At 32.7% G+C, this 19,060-nt stretch overlaps 1 protein-coding gene and 1 long non-coding RNA gene across 3 annotated transcripts; one reads left to right on the top strand and one right to left on the bottom strand.

Moving 5' to 3' along the window:
* The first annotated feature begins 1,516 nt into the window (after positions 1 to 1,516).
* LOC108213792 (gibberellin 2-beta-dioxygenase 8) lies at positions 1,517 to 9,983 on the top strand. 2 transcript variants are annotated; one of them, XM_064088924.1, is made up of 5 exons: positions 1,517 to 1,652; positions 1,952 to 2,084; positions 8,312 to 8,763; positions 8,937 to 9,267; positions 9,491 to 9,983. In XM_064088924.1, the coding sequence occupies exons 3-5, from the start codon at positions 8,318 to 8,320 to the stop codon at positions 9,719 to 9,721; spliced, it is 1,008 nt and encodes a 335-aa protein (XP_063944994.1). In that variant the 5' UTR covers positions 1,517 to 1,652; positions 1,952 to 2,084; positions 8,312 to 8,317; the 3' UTR covers positions 9,722 to 9,983. The 2 variants fall into 2 exon arrangements, with proteins under 2 accessions (XP_063944994.1, XP_017241073.1); XM_017385584.2 differs by having other exon boundaries at positions 1,952 to 2,108.
* A 7,977-nt stretch (positions 9,984 to 17,960) lies between these two features.
* Positions 17,961 to 18,665, bottom strand: LOC135151625 (uncharacterized). The gene is made up of 3 exons (XR_010290350.1): positions 18,341 to 18,665; positions 18,169 to 18,265; positions 17,961 to 18,086 (listed from the first exon to the last, which is right to left on the bottom strand). It is a non-coding gene; the product is annotated as an uncharacterized LOC135151625 (long non-coding RNA).
* Positions 18,666 to 19,060: the final 395 nt, after the last annotated feature.

Below are 19,060 nucleotides of genomic sequence, written 5' to 3'. Positions count from 1 at the left end.
TATATATATATATATATATATATATATATATATATATATATATATATATATCTCGAAATCATGATTTGTAGTTGCATATATGGTTGCATATGCAACCACCGTATTTTTGGAAAATATTTTCAAAAAGGTAGTATTTTTGAAAATATTTTAGAGATTTGAAAATAAGATTGGATAAGGTAGTATTTTTGAAAATAAGATTGAAAAAACAATATACAAGATAATTCCCCTATTCTTTTTAGTGAAAAAATGAAGCAATCGCACAACTGGTACTTAGGTAAACCTATGCTGATATACGTATACTAGTAGATAAGACTAGTACTCTAGTAGGAGTATATATGCACATATGCTACAATCTGTTAAGAGATCAGGGGGAGTCGGAAAAAGGTGTACTTGTGATAAGCTGAGGATGTTGATAGAAGTTCGTGGATCCCTTGACAAATCCAATATAGGTCGTCGGCTGGAAAAGTTAAAACAAGAGATGAACTTGGTTTTTGGTTGCCTTGCCGACATCAGTTTCCCTTGCACAACTTGATTTTCTTCTAGCAATATAAACTACTCTCTCCGTCCCATTTTATGTGACCTCATTTCCTTTTTGGGACGTCCCAAAAAGAATGAACCTAGAATACTTACTATTTTTGAATACTACTTTTCACTATCACACCCACTAACTCTCTATTTTAAACTCTCTTATTATTAAATAAACACTATTACACCCAATACTTTTATTCACTATCTCAAATCTATTATTAAATATTGATAGGTCCCACCACTTTACCCACTTTTCAACTACATTTACTATCTTTTTCTTAATCTCCGTGAAAGTCAAACCCATTCACATAAAATGGGACGGAGGTAGTACTTGTTTTACTCTTACCTTAGATACGGTTAGTAAAATATAATTTTCTCTTATCATCCAAATAAAATGTCTTACAAATTCAACTATTTGATATTTAGTTCTACAAATATTTTACTATGAATTAATAAATATTTAGATTAGATTTTGAAATCAAATATATGATTATTTTATCTTTTCTTCAAGCATATGTGGACATTTGCTTTGGAATTAATCCACTCTGCTAAAACAAAGTCAAAGATAAAAAAAAACATTGTCCATAAGCTCGACTCGACTCGAATTCAGCATCGACTTGACCAACTCGAACTCAACTCGATAATTTACATTTGCACAAAAATATTAATTAACAAGTCAACTGAGTTGAACTCGATCGGGAAAAACTTGACTCAGACTCAGCTAAAACTCGCCTCGAGATCAAACTTGAGGAAAACGGTATTACTGTTTCAGCAGTGAAAACTAGAGCTTCGAAAAGCTGACCCCGGCCCCCTCCCCTTATCCATCGGCCCCTCACTAGAAGCGCAAAATATAAAATATTTTGTGTAATGAAAAAACTGAATTGACTATTTTTCCCAAGCCAAATTTTAAAGGACATACACAGTGAGTAGTAATTAGTATAAATACATCAAAGACCTCTCCCAATTTAAAAAAAATTGACAACTTCCCCCATCTAGCTAGGTCAGTTCATATTCTTTTTCCCTAGCCACACAGAGAGTTTGCGTGTCAACTTGAGTGTGTGTGAAACACTGAGAATTTAGAGTATCAGCCGTTCTGCTGAGTGGGTCAACCAAATACAATTTAGGTACTCGTCTCTAATTACACAACAAACTCTTATTTTTAATGCCATGTTTTAATGCATGTAATCAACGTGCTTTATATGTGTTACTATAACTTAGAACAAGTATGTAGTATTTATGCATGTCATTTATAAGCTACGTACATATTTGTATCTGATATTCTGATCATCACCTCTTAGGTAATATATGATATGCTACTCTTTTAGAATATTGTCATACTCCGGCTTTTGATTTCATGCGTTTATGATAAACGTGAGTTTAGAACGCTTGCTGATATAAACTCTCTGTTTACTCCATGCAACAGTGGTTTCTTAGCAGTTAGCTAGCCTGTTTAGTACTAATTGGCTGGAGCTCGAAACTGGATCATTTGTCGATCGTGGCCTGCAGCACTTGCCAGAACTTCAGACTGAAGTTTGATTGTCAACTATCTACTTGAGGTAACAACATATATACATTACAAGGTATGCAAGTACCATCCTTATCCACGTTAAGTTTATGTCATTTTTTTATAGTTATAAACCTGCAGAGATATATGAGAATCTTTAGTGAATTCATCAAGGTCCAAAATTTTTGTCATCCGTTTTTTTATTGTAACCACACATAGCTTAGTGTATTAAAAATTTTATTTAGATCTGTGAATTTTGATTTTCACCAAATTACCCCTAAATATTGATTAACGTCTGCTATACAAATTTAAATTTGAACGGAGGAATCCAAATCAAAATTTTAAAAATCAAGGGGTGGAAATATTTTGGTTTATAGTAGAAGGATCTGAATCAAAGATAACCTATAATTTAATCTTTGACTACTTATATAACTGGCGGAATATAGACCTATAGTGAGAGAACCAGATCTTTCCTATGCATTTGTATTTGAAAGAGAGTTGGGTTACGTTGAGGGGGTTAAGGGACAAAATTTGTTTTTATTAGTAATATATGTAGTGCACAGTCAAAACAAGATACATTGACTGATGCTTAATGTTTTTTAGGTTGGTATTCAAAATCAAATCCATGCGCGTTTGACTACTGTCCATAATTAATAATACGATACTACTCAGAAAAAGAGTCGCTTTGACTTTTGACACGTAATAAGAGTCGCTTTGACTTTTGACATAACACTCATTAACACCCATAACACTCATTAACACTCATAACACTCATTAACACTCATATTAATAAATATATAGATGTTAAATTTTTATTCAGAAAAAAAAAATTTGAAAAATAATATGTAGAGGTATGTTTTTTTTACACCTCAAACTACGTGTCAAAAGTCAAAGCGACTCTTATTATGGGACAGAGAGAGTAATATGAAATGTGGAGTTAATGAGTGTTACGTGATATAAATAATATCAGAATCGATCGTTAAGCAGCTGATTCTTGAATTATGATTGCCCTGTTTGTGTGATGTGTGATGTGAGAGGCTTTACACAACTGCAATCAAAACTCTATTAATAGGAGGTTGTTCTAAAGATGTTTAAATTCTTTACACACTTAATGACGATCATAACACAAAATTCCCTCTAACTAATACGAAATAGGTATTGCTATTTTCAAAAGATGTACTCGGCCATATATATACCATATCATTTGTTTCTATTTTCACTTGTAAAACTCATCATATAATACCATTCTATAAGAATCTAGATCGGTTTAGTGTTTTAAGTTAATCCAAGTAGTACCTACAACAGATATAATTATAAACACCTCATAAAAGTGTCGAATCTCCGGGACACGTGGAAAAACTGAAACGTCTTGTTCTAGATTGACCATTGTATGACTTGTCAAAAACATGCTCACGATGATTTAATAATTGGATTCACGTTCGCAGTCCCGCTGAGGTCAATTCATGTTTTGTCTCTTTTGCCGACATCAATTTCTTTTGTTGTGGTCTCATCTTCACCAAAATACCATCTTTAGTTTATCAGTGAAATGCCTTTAAATCTATCTTTTCAATATCTATATATATATATATATGAGTGAGTGCGATATATATATGATTTGGGGGCGAAGCTCTAAGTGATTAAAGTTTTTCAACACCAATTAGAGTGGTTTATGTTTCTCACATTTTATTATAAATATCTACTCCAAATAAATCGTTCAATTATATTTCATCATCACCAGCTAATATGAGGTTCACTTGGAACATTATAATTCTGTCAACCAGAGCGGGTTATTCCAAAATCTTAAAATCTTAAGGTGTTAAATGGATTTTATATTATATTTTAATAGTTTTGCATCCAATCAAAACCTTTCAAAATTAATAATCTCAATTAGTGTGACAACCTTTCTACAGTGAAAGGAAATTTTGGTTTTATATAATTAAAGTAAACCCATTTAAGTTAAACTCTTTAAATGATAATGTTTTTTTAATTACAAAACATCTTGATCCTAATATGATAATGGATATGAATAAATAAATCTCTACAACGTAGTGACCTTTTCAAAATGACAAAATTTTCCGATCGTCCCAGGCTTGTGTGACGGACACTCGGCTTTAAATTCCCGGAACTCCTTGGGCATATACAGTATACCTTTAATGTATTGCACTTTTGTTCATCCACGATAATTCTAGTAGTGGGTGATGGCTTGACATGAAAAAAATATATGGTTAGCTGGCCCTGAAGAAGAACATATATATCCGATTTTTTTCCTCCCTTGATGTGTACGAATAAATCCTTATTTTCGAAGGATATATATTTTTGAGAAAACACGCGCGTACTTCTAGATTAAATGTTAATAAAGAATTTCGTATTAGTTATTTCATAAATAAAGTAATTATTTTTGTGATTATATATATTTTACTTATTATATTTCGAAAGTTACTTTTTTAAGAAAATAAAATAAGCTAGGTAAAACAAGCCTCCTCAATACCAGTAGCATTTCTCGAAAAAAATTATGATTCATAACCTTAACCTAATCTATATACTGAAATTTCTGTTTCATGCTGACATGTACTTAAAATTAGTCCAAGAGAATAGAATATTGCTATATACTTGAATTCGAGTTCGGTTGAATATATATATCCTATCAACTTTTAATTTATATTACTTTTACTTATTTTAAATTACTTTAAACCAGTTTATAGTTCTCGTATGAACAGACGTGTTTAGGTTTAATGGTGGAAAATAAGTCTAAAGGGATCTAAAGCCCATACAGACACGGATCTGGCATTCTAAGCCCAAGTCAAAACCTCTTTCGAACTGGGAACAAGAATGGACGAGAAAATTAAGAGCTTGCAGGAAGGAATTTCATGCAGATTAGCGAGAACATGGATATATTTTGAGGGAGCTTCATAAATCTTTCACGTGCATCCCCAATTTATAAAATGCCACATAAATCACTAAGCAAGTACAACACTCTAGCCTCCATGCACCTACACTGGTAGCAAGGAATTACATATAAACTTATAAACAAGAAAAATTGGATATAAATTTTAATAATTACCATGACCTGTTATTTTATTGTTTTTGGTCTATGCACTAAACTAGATACTCTCGAAAGATAGCAAAGTAATACCAGATGTTTGGCCTTCCGTCACAGGTTAGACATTCCTAACAATAGAAGAGACACAAATACACGAAAAGACGTTCTCGGGGATTTTTGCTTTTCTTCCCCTTCTCTTTTGGACTTTCCTTTTGAGCTTGATTTTTGTAAGGGTTTCATACTGTTTTTAGAAAAAAGGGAAAAAGAAAACATGTATTTGGCAGGGAATATACATTTATTTAACTTCTTGAAATTGTTTTTTGGATGTCAGGTAAAAGCCAACTGAAACATTTGTGTTTCCGTTTCTAGTAAAAATTTAAATATTAAATTTTATTTAAAAAATTAATATAAATAATTTATTAAATTATATTTTTTTAAAAAAATTAATATGCAGAGTCCTCTAGGCAATGTGCCGGAGAAAATGAGTAACACATTATTATCAATCAAAGGGAAGCAGTCCCATCCACAACTGTGAAAAAGTTACTGTATGTGTTTGTCCCCACTCCAATAATTCGTAAACGGTCCCTTGATCCCGGCCCTGATTGGCATCTCACTTATTTAGGGGCAGTTTAATCCTACAAAAATATTTGATACATTTATGTATCCAATAAGACCATCTTCAATTGCAGATTTAATTTTTTGCCAAAATTTGGGTCCAAAATTACACCGAATCATTTTTCTACTCCAATAATTTGATCTGAAATTTTGGTCTAAATTTATATATTAATATTTTATTTTTATATTATTATTTTAATCTTCTAACAATAATATAAGATATCATATTAATGTTAAACTTAATAAATTTATTAAATTTGAAAAACATTACATTTAAACAAAGAAAATAAAAGAAAATTTAACATTTTACTTAATTAAGTAAAATAAAAATTATAAAGATTCAATACCATTCCAAATTAATATATTGTTCCCCAAACGCTCACTAAATGTTTCTCAAAATGTAATATAGGCTTGTTTATTTTTCATCAATGTCGTCCAAGAATTGTTGAAATAGAATATTCTAATCATTCTCAAGTCTCAACCATCTCAACTTCCGGATTTGGCACTTCAATGGCTCTTGAGTTGACCTTGCGATAATTGTGAAACTTAATTTTAGTTTATATTATGTTTTCGAAATTTTAGTTTACATTATATTTTCATGTAAGTTGTATTTACAATTAAGTTTTATCAAGTGTTTATGTTTAATTTGTTGCTAGTTTGAATTTAATAAATTTTAAGAATGCCACGGGTTCGAACTTCACCAGATCCTGAGAGTTCACCCGAGATGAAGAGGCACTGGGATGATTTGAAGAAAGTAGATCGGGTTCCAATCCGTGCGTATCGCATGGAAGTTCCCACCCACTGGCCGATCTTATCGCTCGGTTAATCCGATTTACCTACATGTTGGCTATGGAGCTAGTTGGCTGGTTCTTAGGGAAAAATTTTAGGTAGGAAGGATCTCCTGCCTTTTGAAGAGCTATATAAGTAGGTTAAAAATATTAAATATAATTTATAAGTATATAATAGTTATATGAACATATAATCAATTAATTAACTAAATATACAAAAGACAAAAAAATTAATATTTTATCATTAGAAAATTTACGCCGGTGAACTCAGTTATATATATATATATATATATATATATATATATATATATATATATATATATATATATATATATGGTTGCACTCCACACTGAACATTTTAAAGAAAGAACAACACAGAACACTATCATAATACTTTATTTTTCATAAAAAATGATTTGTCAAGATCATAATCGCATAGTTAAACACCAATTAAACTTGATAAATATATGAAATCAAACATCCAAACTCATCTAAATTATTAATATGAAATATTATAGAATCCGGAATAGAATCTATAAAAGAATCTAGAATAGAATCATATATATATATATATATTTTAGATAATTAATATTACATATAATCATGTTATTTTTAATCCATATTTATTGTTAAACATGTTAGATACTATTGTTATTCATAATAAAAGGTTGATTAGTTCAAAATTAGAATTTAATTCAAGTTTTAGATGAGATTCTATATTCGATTCTAAAATGTTCTTCTTTGTTCTTCTTTTAAGGGTGTTCTGTTTTGAGCAATGCCCCATGTGTGTATATATATATATATATATATATATATATATATATATATATATATATATATATATATATAGAGGGTTACTCCAGTGAGAACTTCTTAAAATAAGAACCGTGAGAACTTCCTTAATTTATCATATTTTGACTAATCTAAACATCAAACTAGTGGGTACCCAATATAAAAAATGTATATAAAACTAGTCTCTCCTTAGCTAGTCAAAAAAAAAAAAAAATCCACTGCCACGTCATCAGTGTTTTTTTTTTTTCCAGCTAGCTAGGTGGAGACCTTAATGATATACACTTTTTGTGAAGGTGCCCCTGACGGGACCCTTCAAATGAATGAGATTTTGATAAATTAAAAAAGTTCCCACCGTTCTCATTTAAAGAAAGTTCTCATTTAAGCAAGTGCATATATATATATATATATATATATATATATATATATATATATATATATATATATGTGAATATGAATATATAAAGCTAGTTTTGATATTGTACCGCAACAAAATTATTGTATTTTTAGTGTTTGTGTTTACTCCATCACATTCAGTTGTTTTATAGATTCTAATTTATTTTTTAACAGTCACTCACTCTTGCAATGTACATGTTGTGTCATTATCCGATCAAATCTAATAGAAGGACAATTGAATTATTAGAAAAAATATCTTGGACAGGAATTAGGACGACGTTTCACACGTATTAGAAGTAAGAAACCTAGCTAATTATTAATTTATTCTTATATATATCGGAATAAAATTCTATTACGCACATACCAATATCTTGATCGGCCAGAAATTAGGTTGTTCATCTTTGAACTCTAGTCTCGTTGATTTTCTTTTACAAACACATTACCTTTGCAATTAACTGCTTCTTCTAGCTTATGTTTATATATATATTGCACAAATTAAGCTCTCTATGCATGATATTAAGCAATTTCTCCTTAATTTCACCCTAAAAAGATGTGTAAATGTACTCTGAAAATCTTCATCATGTTTTAGAATTCCTGCAATAATAAATAATTACTTGCGAAATTTGACCTTTGATTATTATATGTTCTTAGTTCAGCATGGAAGAATACGAGCCTCCACTTTCCCAGGTCTTCCGAAATCTGTCCCAAAGAAAGACACAAATTGAAGAGGAGCCGACTGATGTGTTTGGATTACAATGTTGTCAGCTACCATTGGTGGATCTTGGTCGTCTGAGTTCGGGCCATCCAGTGTGGAGAAAAGAGTGTGAGAAAGAAATAATAGAAGCCGCAAAAGAATGGGGATTCTTTCAGGTTGTAAATCATGGAATATGTAAAGAAATGTTGGTTAATTTACAGCAAGAACAAGTGAAATTATTTCGACAGCCATTTCACCAAAAGGCTAACCAGAATCCTTCCAACTCACCGTCGGGCTTCTACCGTTGGGGAAACCTGGCAGCTACAAGCCGCGCTCAGTTCTCATGGTCAGAAGCTTTCCACATTCCTGTGTCCAGCGTTTCAGATTTTAGGACTTTGAACCATTTAAGGTAACACTTTAATTTTATATGTTTTCTAAATTTTTGGATATCACAAGAAAATCTATTAGGGTTTAGAGATGTAGCACCAGAAGGGCATGACTTTATCTTATAAATATTATATTATCCTGAATTCTTGAGTACAAATTTCACTTAATTTGAATATTAATTTGTAAATTCTGCAGCTCCACAGTTGAGGAATATACCGAAGTAGTTTCAAAGTTGACTACAAAAATTGCTGAAATATTAGCAGATAACATGGGAATCTGCTCTTATAAAACATTTCTGGAAGACAAGGTGGTGCCAAGTTCATGTTATCTTCGAATGAACCGGTATCCGCCTTGCCCTAAATCTTATTCTAAAGCCTGTGGCCTCGTGTCACACACTGATACTTCCTATCTCACTGTCCTGCACCAAGACAAGATTGGAGGTTTACAGCTGATGAAAGATGGAGCTTGGATTTGTGTTAATCCTAATCCTGATGCCTTAGTCGTCAATATTGGTGACCTATTCGAGGTATAAATTTATATATTTGTAGTGATCAGGTAATTTGATGAGTTATATTTAGCACTTTTAAAGGATACGATTACATTTTTTTTTTTTTGCTAAATGATACGATTACATGATATATTTACGGATCGAGGAGACAAAAAAACTATAGGATTAGTTTATGAGTTTAATTTTTGAAATGTGCATAAAAATACGGACTGTTGCCTTAAAAGTTTCGAGATGTTTACAGGCTTGGAGCAACGGGTTGTATAAGAGCGTCAGGCACAGAGTTGTGGCGAACGGCGAATTCGAGAGGTTCTCAGTGGCCTACTTTTCTTGTCCTACCAGGGATACAGTGGTAAGCAGTTGTAGCCAGCCTTCAATTTACAGGGACTTTAGCTTTGAGGAGTTCAAACAACAAATTCAATTGGATGTCAAGTCAACCGGCAACAAAATAGGGCTTCCTAGGTTTCTAAGATAAATGGCCATTACAAATCCAGCCGCACTTGAATAAACGTATATGTATTTTATTTTTATTTCGACGATCAAGGTTTATTTCTGATGTATAGTATGTGTGTTATTTCTTGGCGACTTGATTAAAATATGTATGTTCTGAACTGAAGTATATATATGTACGTCTGCATAACAATTCAGACCATGATGTAAGATAAGAAAAATAGGGTTCTAAGTTTTTTTTTTGACGAATATAGGGTTCTAAGTTTGATTCGGTTTGATTTTGATCATCCTATGCAGTTTTAGTTTTAGAGTTCGACAGAACTCAAAGATATCATTGATACATTGCAATTTTAATAATACATGCTCCTAATTGTATATATACGTTAATTTTTAACACACATTTCATCAAGGCTCTTTTAGAATATAGTTCAGTAATATATTTTTAATTTTTTTTCTAAATAAAAATTTGATATTTAAATTTTTATTCAAAAAAATATTAAAAATATATTATGAAACTATACTTTATAAGAATTTCAAAATGCGTACAAACAATAAACGTATACTTTCCACCGCGACGGAGCGACATAAGTTAGATTTCATGGAGTACGCACTTAAATTGGAGTTTTGGGTATACTATAGATAATATTTTTGATTATCCAAATTATTTATGTATAATTTGTCATTTATAAGTTGTAACACCCCACTTTTACAATAGGGCTAAACAATTAAATGATTCCAAATTGATTCGGAAATAATATAATAATTTAACAAACCAAAAATCAATATGGATAATAAAGTCTGAGACTCCATGATGATAAATCCAACAAAGTCTTAAATCAACATAAATATAAGCTCTAAAGTCTTATTATAGCCCCTAACAAAGAAAGCAACTAGAGTGGGTGTCACTCATCACTCTCCCCGCTACCCCTATTACCTGCGGAAAGGAAACAAACGAGAGTGAGCCAATGCCCGGTACGAATATAAAAATAATGTAGGTGCAAGGAGTATCAATAATCTCGAAACAATGATTACAATAAATTGGTACAAATATATACCTTAAGTCACAATAATCAAGATAAATAAATAAGACTCGGTGATGAATAAATGACACAATACGGGTCTCTTACACAAAACTGTACTTGCTCAACTCCAATCACCGAGCAAATACAGAACAATGATTTCTTCTTCGGCTATCCACAAGAAGAAATAAAGAATGCGTAAAACATTCCACAAAACAATAACGATCATGATCTTCTCACGTCTCATACCCCAGAAACGTGCTCGTATGCTTAAATCACCGATACGAGTTGGTGTCTAGTTCACCTTTACTACGAACTCCATGTGAACATTGTCCGTGATTTACCCACACGGATAAGTTTAAGAGCCCAACAAATACAAAAGTTGCCGACTCAATGAACAAAATATATTCAATAGCACAATAACAAAACGAAAGGAAACAGTATGAGTCAAGGCAACAATAATTCAAATATATGGAGGCCAAATGAAAAGAGTAGTGTGCAATAACAAAAGAGATTTTAATGAGGTCACAATAATAAATATAATCAATTGTATAATTCTAAATTAGAATATATAATATTACAACTCAATTTAAGTACCGATGACAATCATGAATATAACAATTTAATACGCTACTCATGTAAATTTAATGCAAACACATAGAATAGATTATGTTTTCGAAAAATATTCTAACCAGACCATTATATAATAACAAACAGAGCATGAGTTATCAAGCTATTAATAATAAGTAATTATACCTATAGCACATTGGAATAATAAAAAGAAAGAAGAAAGACCAATGCTCCACTCTGTCTTTAGTGATCAAGTTTACTGTACTCCTGTGCGCCTATGCTTTAATTAGTACTGCACTAACGTGTCTGCTTACTATACTTTTAAAATAATGCTAGCTTCACATATACACTCTCTTGTCGCAAACATGCTATAAGATATATTATTTACTAGTATTTAAGCCCGCGCTGCTGGGCCTCTGCATATTTTAAATTGCCTGGAAAAATAAATTGTTATCTCATACCTGGATGATTCTTAAATATAGAAAGGAAATTACATAAGCGTTAACATTATCCCTTTCAAACATGATGCTCTGAAAGGAGCAAATCATATTACGGAAACGGAGTTCTTAATACAGAGTTATAAAAACCTACGGCACCATTATCTTAAGAATAATACAAAGTTCTTAATCTAGCTACCAAACCAAATGCAAAGATAGAATTTGAAAGTACAAAGTTCCCAAATGTTATTACAAAACCACACATTACATAAGATAAACAACATGATGGAATAGTAGGAATAGCATGATGGAGGTAGTATAGTCCTCTCTTTGCTTACTTCTCTTTGCGAACATTAGTGGAGACGCCAATTTGCCAATCTGTAGGATTCAAGCGATTTAAAATTTGCCAATCTGTACCATTACATTTATTCACATTTATTTACAAAATCATACATTACATAAGATTAATTACTAACCTGAATGCATCTCTGAGATCCCTCACTGCTTCATGATTAAGATTTATGAAAAACCTTGTCGGTGAATAGTTTGTCAGCTTCGCCTCACCTTAAAAATTAAGTTGACAATGTTTTAGGAAGACATTAAAAATCAGGAATGCAATATTTTGAGGACTACCTTGGATGAGTCTAGCTTTAACACTGGAAATGATAACTATAACTGGATGTTGGCCAGCATTATGGACTTCCTGATCGAAAGATTGTGCCATTTCATCGTAGAATATCACTTGTGCAGAAGTGCTGTTAAGAGATTGATAAAAAATTTCAATGGTTGAACATGCAATATTTGTATTAGAGCTTACATGTAAAAGATGACCACAAACAGCATATCATTGATGGTAAGCTCAATGTTGTATTTCAGCTGATTATATTTGTTCCTGTAGGTACTGATTGGTTGCACTTGTTTTACAATGCCAACAACATCTACAAAACAAAATAGGCAGTTAGAAAAAAATATATTGGATTTATGGAACTCTTTTACAAAAAAAAAATGGCTGACCGATTAGAAAGTTGCTTTCTTGCAAGATCCATTATAGCTGATAAGTCAGTGAAGTGAAACACATGACGCTGGATGTAATCCACACCTTCAGCCACAAAGAGCTCAGTCATATGATACAATTGGATGAAGACATCATTTTGAAAGCATCTGCAAGTTTGCATGAACCATATTGCCTAACAACAAAGTTATGGACATTATAGGTTTCTCCTTCCGTAATCAAATTCTGAAATTGATTTATGTTTGCTGCAGCAATCCATGCATGAATGCGCCCTCCCTGTTAGAGCAGAACTACCATTAGTAATGTAATAAACCTTGAGGTTGAGTAATTGGTAGGTAAAGAAACGGTTTTACTCACCAATTCATCGACAGAAATTAAGTTTAAACCTACTATATCTCCATGGCGATCAATAGCTTGCCAAATCCTCGTTACTCGGGACTTTAAGCCTCCATGCAGTTGTTGTTTGAGTGCGTAGGTTTGATATCATTTGGTACGGGATCTCAGCCATGTTTGTGTGATTTTTTTCTTTCAAGCAGACCTTGATTTAAAGCCACTGGTGCTTGCCACTCCTTTGAATGTTTTAGTGCTCCTAACTGTAACCTTAACTCAGCATTCCTGTGCATATATGCAGTCTGGTCTCAGTGCCCTGCAAAGCCTATGCTACAAATTTTGCTTTTTCTCTGCCACCTGCATGGTTATATTATTTTTTGGCATATATATTTGTTACTTTCCATAAGTCGAATGTGCACACTATAAATCCCAAAATAATTTTCACTTGATAGAATTTGAATACTAAAATTTCAGAAGGATAGAACGCATTATACAGCACGGTGAATTTATTTTTTATGCTAACAGTATCTCAATAGTAAATAGTGTTTTGCATTAGGGCAAAATTACATTTTAGTCATTTTATTTCATAAGTTACCTTTAGTGCTCTGCAAAGTGGATGCTTTTGCTTTTGCTTCATCTCTCCAATCAATGCTTTCCAAGTTTGTTGTGTTGTTTTCGTCTTCGCATCTACTCTTTCAGGTATGTGAAATGTTATTGTTGACACCGTCGGCCATATCACGAAATCAAGTTCTCAGTGGTTGATTCCTTTCTCGCGAACAAATTTTCCAAACCTTAGTGAAGCCTGCATATTCTTCAACAAATCGAAAGCAAATGCAGGAACAACAAATTCTTGTAATTTAGATAGTTTCTAGTTTCCATCACAAACCTTTGTACAATACAAATTGATAATACATTCAGTTACCACTCAAAATAGTTAAATAGGAATTAGGCAATCATACCAAAAACAAATACATTGTTCTAAAGTGCAAAGTTTTGATGCTTTAATACAGAGCAAAATAGTACATTAGCAAAGATAACATAAACTAAAAGTTCTGCCTTCCCAATAACGCTTCAGATATTTAAACTAGAAGCCAGGTTCACATCAGATATTTCCTACGCATCGTCCTTTGATGTAGCTGCCTGTTAGTGTAGAAATGTCAATGTTTTATTAATCTCAAATTACAAATTCCTATTAAGTTAACATGTAATTAACATGACCTGTGATGTTTGTGCTTGACTGCTGGATGCACTATCACTTGTGTTTGCCGGCAGACTCACAAAACCTCTTCAAATGTTATTACACCAGTACAATTTGAAACTCTTGCCAATGTTAGTCTCTTCCAACCGGATCACCATTCTGTACTCGTGTCCAACAATGTCTAACAGACATTTTGGAGTTCCTTGCATGTTGAAAATCTGTTTATAACAAATTGTTAAATTATAATTTAACTGTGAGTTGAAGATTTAAAGATGACAAACACCTCATGAGCTAAATCAGAAGCTCTTCTCCCAGTGATCGTTCGGACTTCTCTGTCTCCCAAGATAACTTGCATCTGCCCAGAATTGTCCTCAGCAACAACACAAATTTTGAACCTATAGTCAATACATATAACAGTATTACACAACTCTTTGTATGAAAAATAAGTTAGACATGAAATGATCGTACTAACTTTTTCTGTGGATATGGAACAATTCTGTTACAACTTTCACAGATTGGACCTAATTGTTCAATTTTCGTCTCTTTGTCACAACTGGTGCAAGCATTGTAAAACCATTTAAGATTTTCATCTATTTTAACAATTCTGACATGAGCCATGAATAAATCTTGCATGGAAGGGAGTAATATTTTATTTCAAATACAACATCTTAATTTGGTCAAGTGTACTTAGTTTTATATTTCCTTATATAATCATATTATTAACCTCAACAACTTCTTTTCCCATATTGCCAAGTGCTTCAACAGTTGCCATGACCATCGGCTTCACTTTTGCCTTTCCCAACACTCTTTTCGCAAAGTCAGGGTTCTTTAAACTAAAGAAAATGCTTTTAAAATTTAGGTTTATTTAAATATGCTTTGACTATATTTATACGAAGAAGTAAAGAAAACAGACTCACAGTTTCCTAAGCTGTGTCACACTGTGATGTTTGTAGTTCAGATAGATTCTCGTTGCGTTGTTGTTTGATATATCAATCTGACCTGCATATGAAATAGAATGGAGTAATAAAAAATGTTCATGAATCAGCAGTATATTTTGTAGAGTACTTACCATTCCACTTTCCAACTTTGCATCCTGATATTATTATGATAACCGGCTGATCCAAAGGAGTTTTCATCTACTTATCAAAGTTGTCACCAAACTTATCCCAGAAGGTTACGTTAACTTGTGAACTACAATTGAAAGCAAAAAGAACACATTATGCCCAGTCAAATTACAACATACTTGTCTCAGAAAGTTGTACATACCTGCCATCTGTGATGATGAATTTGGCCTGTCTCTGATCTTTTCCATGCTTGTTCCTTAAATCTCTTATATTGTCATAGTCCTTAATGATCCCCACCACATCTGTATGAAAAGAAAGAATGTGTAGAACGTACATTGTTTTTAATTTTGATAGTTTAAACACTTATGAAATAACCTGAAAGGTAGGTTGTTTGTTTAGTGAGTTCCTCCAGCTGGCTAAGATCATAGAAATCAAAACCATCCACTGGTATTGTAACACCATCGTCTGGTAGTTCTTGTATTTTCGTCTCCTTACTGAACACCAACTGTGTATCTTTCCTCAAGAACCTGAACTTATCAGTCTGCTTGTAATGCTGAACATCAAAGTTCTTAATACTAAACATTTTTCCCAAATAAAGCTGATATTGAAATTCCTCAGCACATTTTGTTGGAACAAAAGCATGAATCCTTTGGCCCTGCATGAACAAAAGATTTAACTGTTAGGAAATATGGTGGCTGATTGTGGAATTTGGAGAGCATACAGTGATCACCTTTTGGTCGATGAGAACAATGTTGAAACTTTTGAACTCCTCTCCTTCTTTGGTTGAACCTCTCGATAACCTTATCACTCTGACCGTGATTCTGTAGGTATCAACGCGAGTTTTCAATTTATCAATGGTAGTGTATTGACTGCTTGCCATATTGTCTTCTCTGGTTTACTAAGATAATGACCTCATGGGTGGTTATATAGTTCTGTTTTTTTATCTCCCTGCAGTAAAGATGTCTACCTAATAGAACATGCATTTATTTGATAGAATAGAAATAATAAAAATATATGAAGTAAATTGTCCAAACAGAAGCATGCAGTTGTTCACAAAATAGAGAAAAGTAGCATACTGTTAGACATCTTAATACGTGTACACCACAGAGATTGTCGAATTAAGTTTGTCCTCATACAGGAACTGAATAAATTCTTAACAAAAGATGTTAGCCACGAAACAGTATCTTTCGTGAACTTCAATTTCCACGAAATTGATCATTTTCCAATCTGAAAAAAAAAACCATTATGTTAATAAATACAGAAGCGAAAAAATAGTGGTATTTCATTTTTTTTTTACCTTCTCCACTTTGATATTCTTCAACGGTGGAGGCATTGAATTGTCTGATGTACTGAAAGCCACTGGTTCAATTCTTTTTCGCGCTTTGGTTTTCATGTTTGTTGAGTTGCCAGTCTGTGGAGTCTGATTTCCATTGCCATCAGTCGAATTGTCCTATTGAAGAAATTAAATATTATGATAAGTTTATGTAAATATATTAATAGTAACGTATGTGGCATACATTGACTATGGAGCAGTCTGCAACTTCCAACACTGTTGCACCAGCGGGATCAAAGTTATCCCCTTCTTCTGGTCCAAGAAAAATTTCATGTGCATCATAAACAGTTGAGCCCTTCTGTATATTATCCTGGTTGATGCAGAGGTTGATCGTGTATTTTTTCTTTAGGAATGTGTTCAGAATTTCTGGGAATTTGTCCTCCTCGGCTTCCTGTGCAGAAACCATTTGAATTACGAATGCACCACATGATTAATGTACAACAATGAGTAAAGCAAACAAAATACTACATACATCAGCGCAGTTAGCATGCAAATCAATTACGGTTTTGTCAATGATTTTTGTGATCTCATGGTCTGGGAAGATAATTGCAATTGAACCGCTTTCATCTGAGCATAAAGTGCATAATCGGAACTTGTTTGAATAAATATTTGTACACTTATCAATGACAGGAAATATAATAAAAAAAATGATAATCATGTAGAGTAAAAAAATCAAAAATCCAGCACCTCTTTTCTGGATAAGGGATAATTCTACCACATCCATTGGCACGCGAACATTTGAATTTCCCACCCTCATGCTCCAACTCTAAATCGCAACCTGAACACTTCCTGAAGAACCAATTCTTTGGGTCACTAATCCTCTTCACGGTGACTTCACAGAAGACGTTACCCTGTGTAATTTAAAATTACGCAGTAAGCAACTAATTATTCTTGATTTTTGGAGTGCTGGTAAAAATACTGTGTTAAAATACCTCTCCGTGATTAGCTGGCAAATTCTTTATCTTCTTGACAGTTAATATTTTCCTAGGAATTTCAACAACCACCTCTTCTCGTTCAACAGACGGCTTAACCGGCTCTTTTTTCTTCTCTGTCCAACTGTACAATTTTGATATATTATAAGAATTTGTTAAAAGAGCTGGTAATTTACTAAACACTCCAAAAAATATCCTCTAATTCATTTACTACACCTCATTTTCAGCTCAGCCACACTATAGTGTTTAGGATTAACAAACACTCTTGTGGCTGGGTAATTTGACAAAGGCGGTGTACCTGCAAAGACCGCTTAATTTAATAAGGAGTTTTTTTACCATAAGGTTGGAAAAATGATAGAATAGCAAACATGACCTTCATAACGTCCGACTTTAGCACATGATATTATAACATAAAGATTTTTGGCGTCTAGGCTGCCAAACTGCTTCTCCACTAATTGTCCAAACTCATCGAAAAACGTAACAGGCACGCTCGAGCTGTCAATTTTTTGAAATAATAGTTAAGTCACAATTGACAAAGCAACAGGTTACTACTATACAGTGTATTAAAAAAAGATACCTCCCATTTGAAATTTCAAACTTGAACAGACTTTTTTCAACATCATTCTTCTTGATTTTGATTAGTTCTTGCACATTTTTCACTTTGCCAACCATATCTGTTCGCCGAATTAATTGCATTACTAACCATGACATTGATTTTATTTAGTTAAGTTAAACTAATCAGAGCATACCAATGAGGAATCGATTGTCGTCTGCAAGTTTCCCAATATCTTCAAGATGAAATAAGTCAAAAGCATAATTCTCAATTTGCAGTCCACCATTGGTGCATTTCTTGAACTGTGTGTGAGCAGTGAAATATATATGCTTCTTATTTCGGACAGCGCGGTATTTTTCATCTCCCAAGTAATCTTTTACTTTAAAATTCGAGATGACATAAACCTCTCCTTCTTTTATATCCTTCACCAGGTCATCACAATATTTGGAATTCGCAAAAGCATGTATCCTATCATTCTATATTAACATAATATGTCACGCACTTAATCTTTAAATAATTCATCTTTGCACACATTATTCAATTAAATAAACAAAGGCTCAGAAAGGCATACCGAATCATCTATTAGTACCATATTAACTCCCCAAAATTCCTGACTCTCTCTGTTAAGCCCTTTCCAGAATGATTGTACCCTTACTCTGCACATCCAGTCAAAAGTAGTTGTGTCCACAGAGTTTATAGGCTGGTAGAGTTCAACTCCTTCATAATAACGTCGCTGGATGAGTAAATAAGCATCTGTACACACAATATTTACGCCGGCAGAAGAATTCAATAGAAACAGCTGAATGAAAGAATTAACTTTTATACTTACAGTCGGTGCAGTTGGCTTTCAGATCGCCTTCAATTAGAGAGTAGTTGGCTTCCCTAGTTTAGGATTTACTCTTGCTTCCTGTATTAT

The sequence above is a fragment of the Daucus carota genome, chromosome 3, assembly GCF_001625215.2.
Source record: "Daucus carota subsp. sativus chromosome 3, DH1 v3.0, whole genome shotgun sequence".
In the NCBI taxonomy this organism is placed as follows: domain Eukaryota; kingdom Viridiplantae; phylum Streptophyta; class Magnoliopsida; order Apiales; family Apiaceae; genus Daucus; species Daucus carota.
Note: the sequence above shows the minus strand (reverse complement) of the source record. Positions and strands in the feature narration are given on the sequence as shown.

Coding starts and splice junctions, on each gene's coding strand:
- LOC108213792 (XM_064088924.1), top strand. CDS start 8,318: ATGGAAGAATACGAGCCTCCACTTTCCCAGGTCTTCCGAAATCTGTCC. Junction 8,764..8,936: donor AGGACTTTGAACCATTTAAG/GTAACACTTTAA, acceptor TAAATTCTGCAG/CTCCACAGTTGAGGAATATA. Junction 9,268..9,490: donor ATATTGGTGACCTATTCGAG/GTATAAATTTAT, acceptor AGATGTTTACAG/GCTTGGAGCAACGGGTTGTA.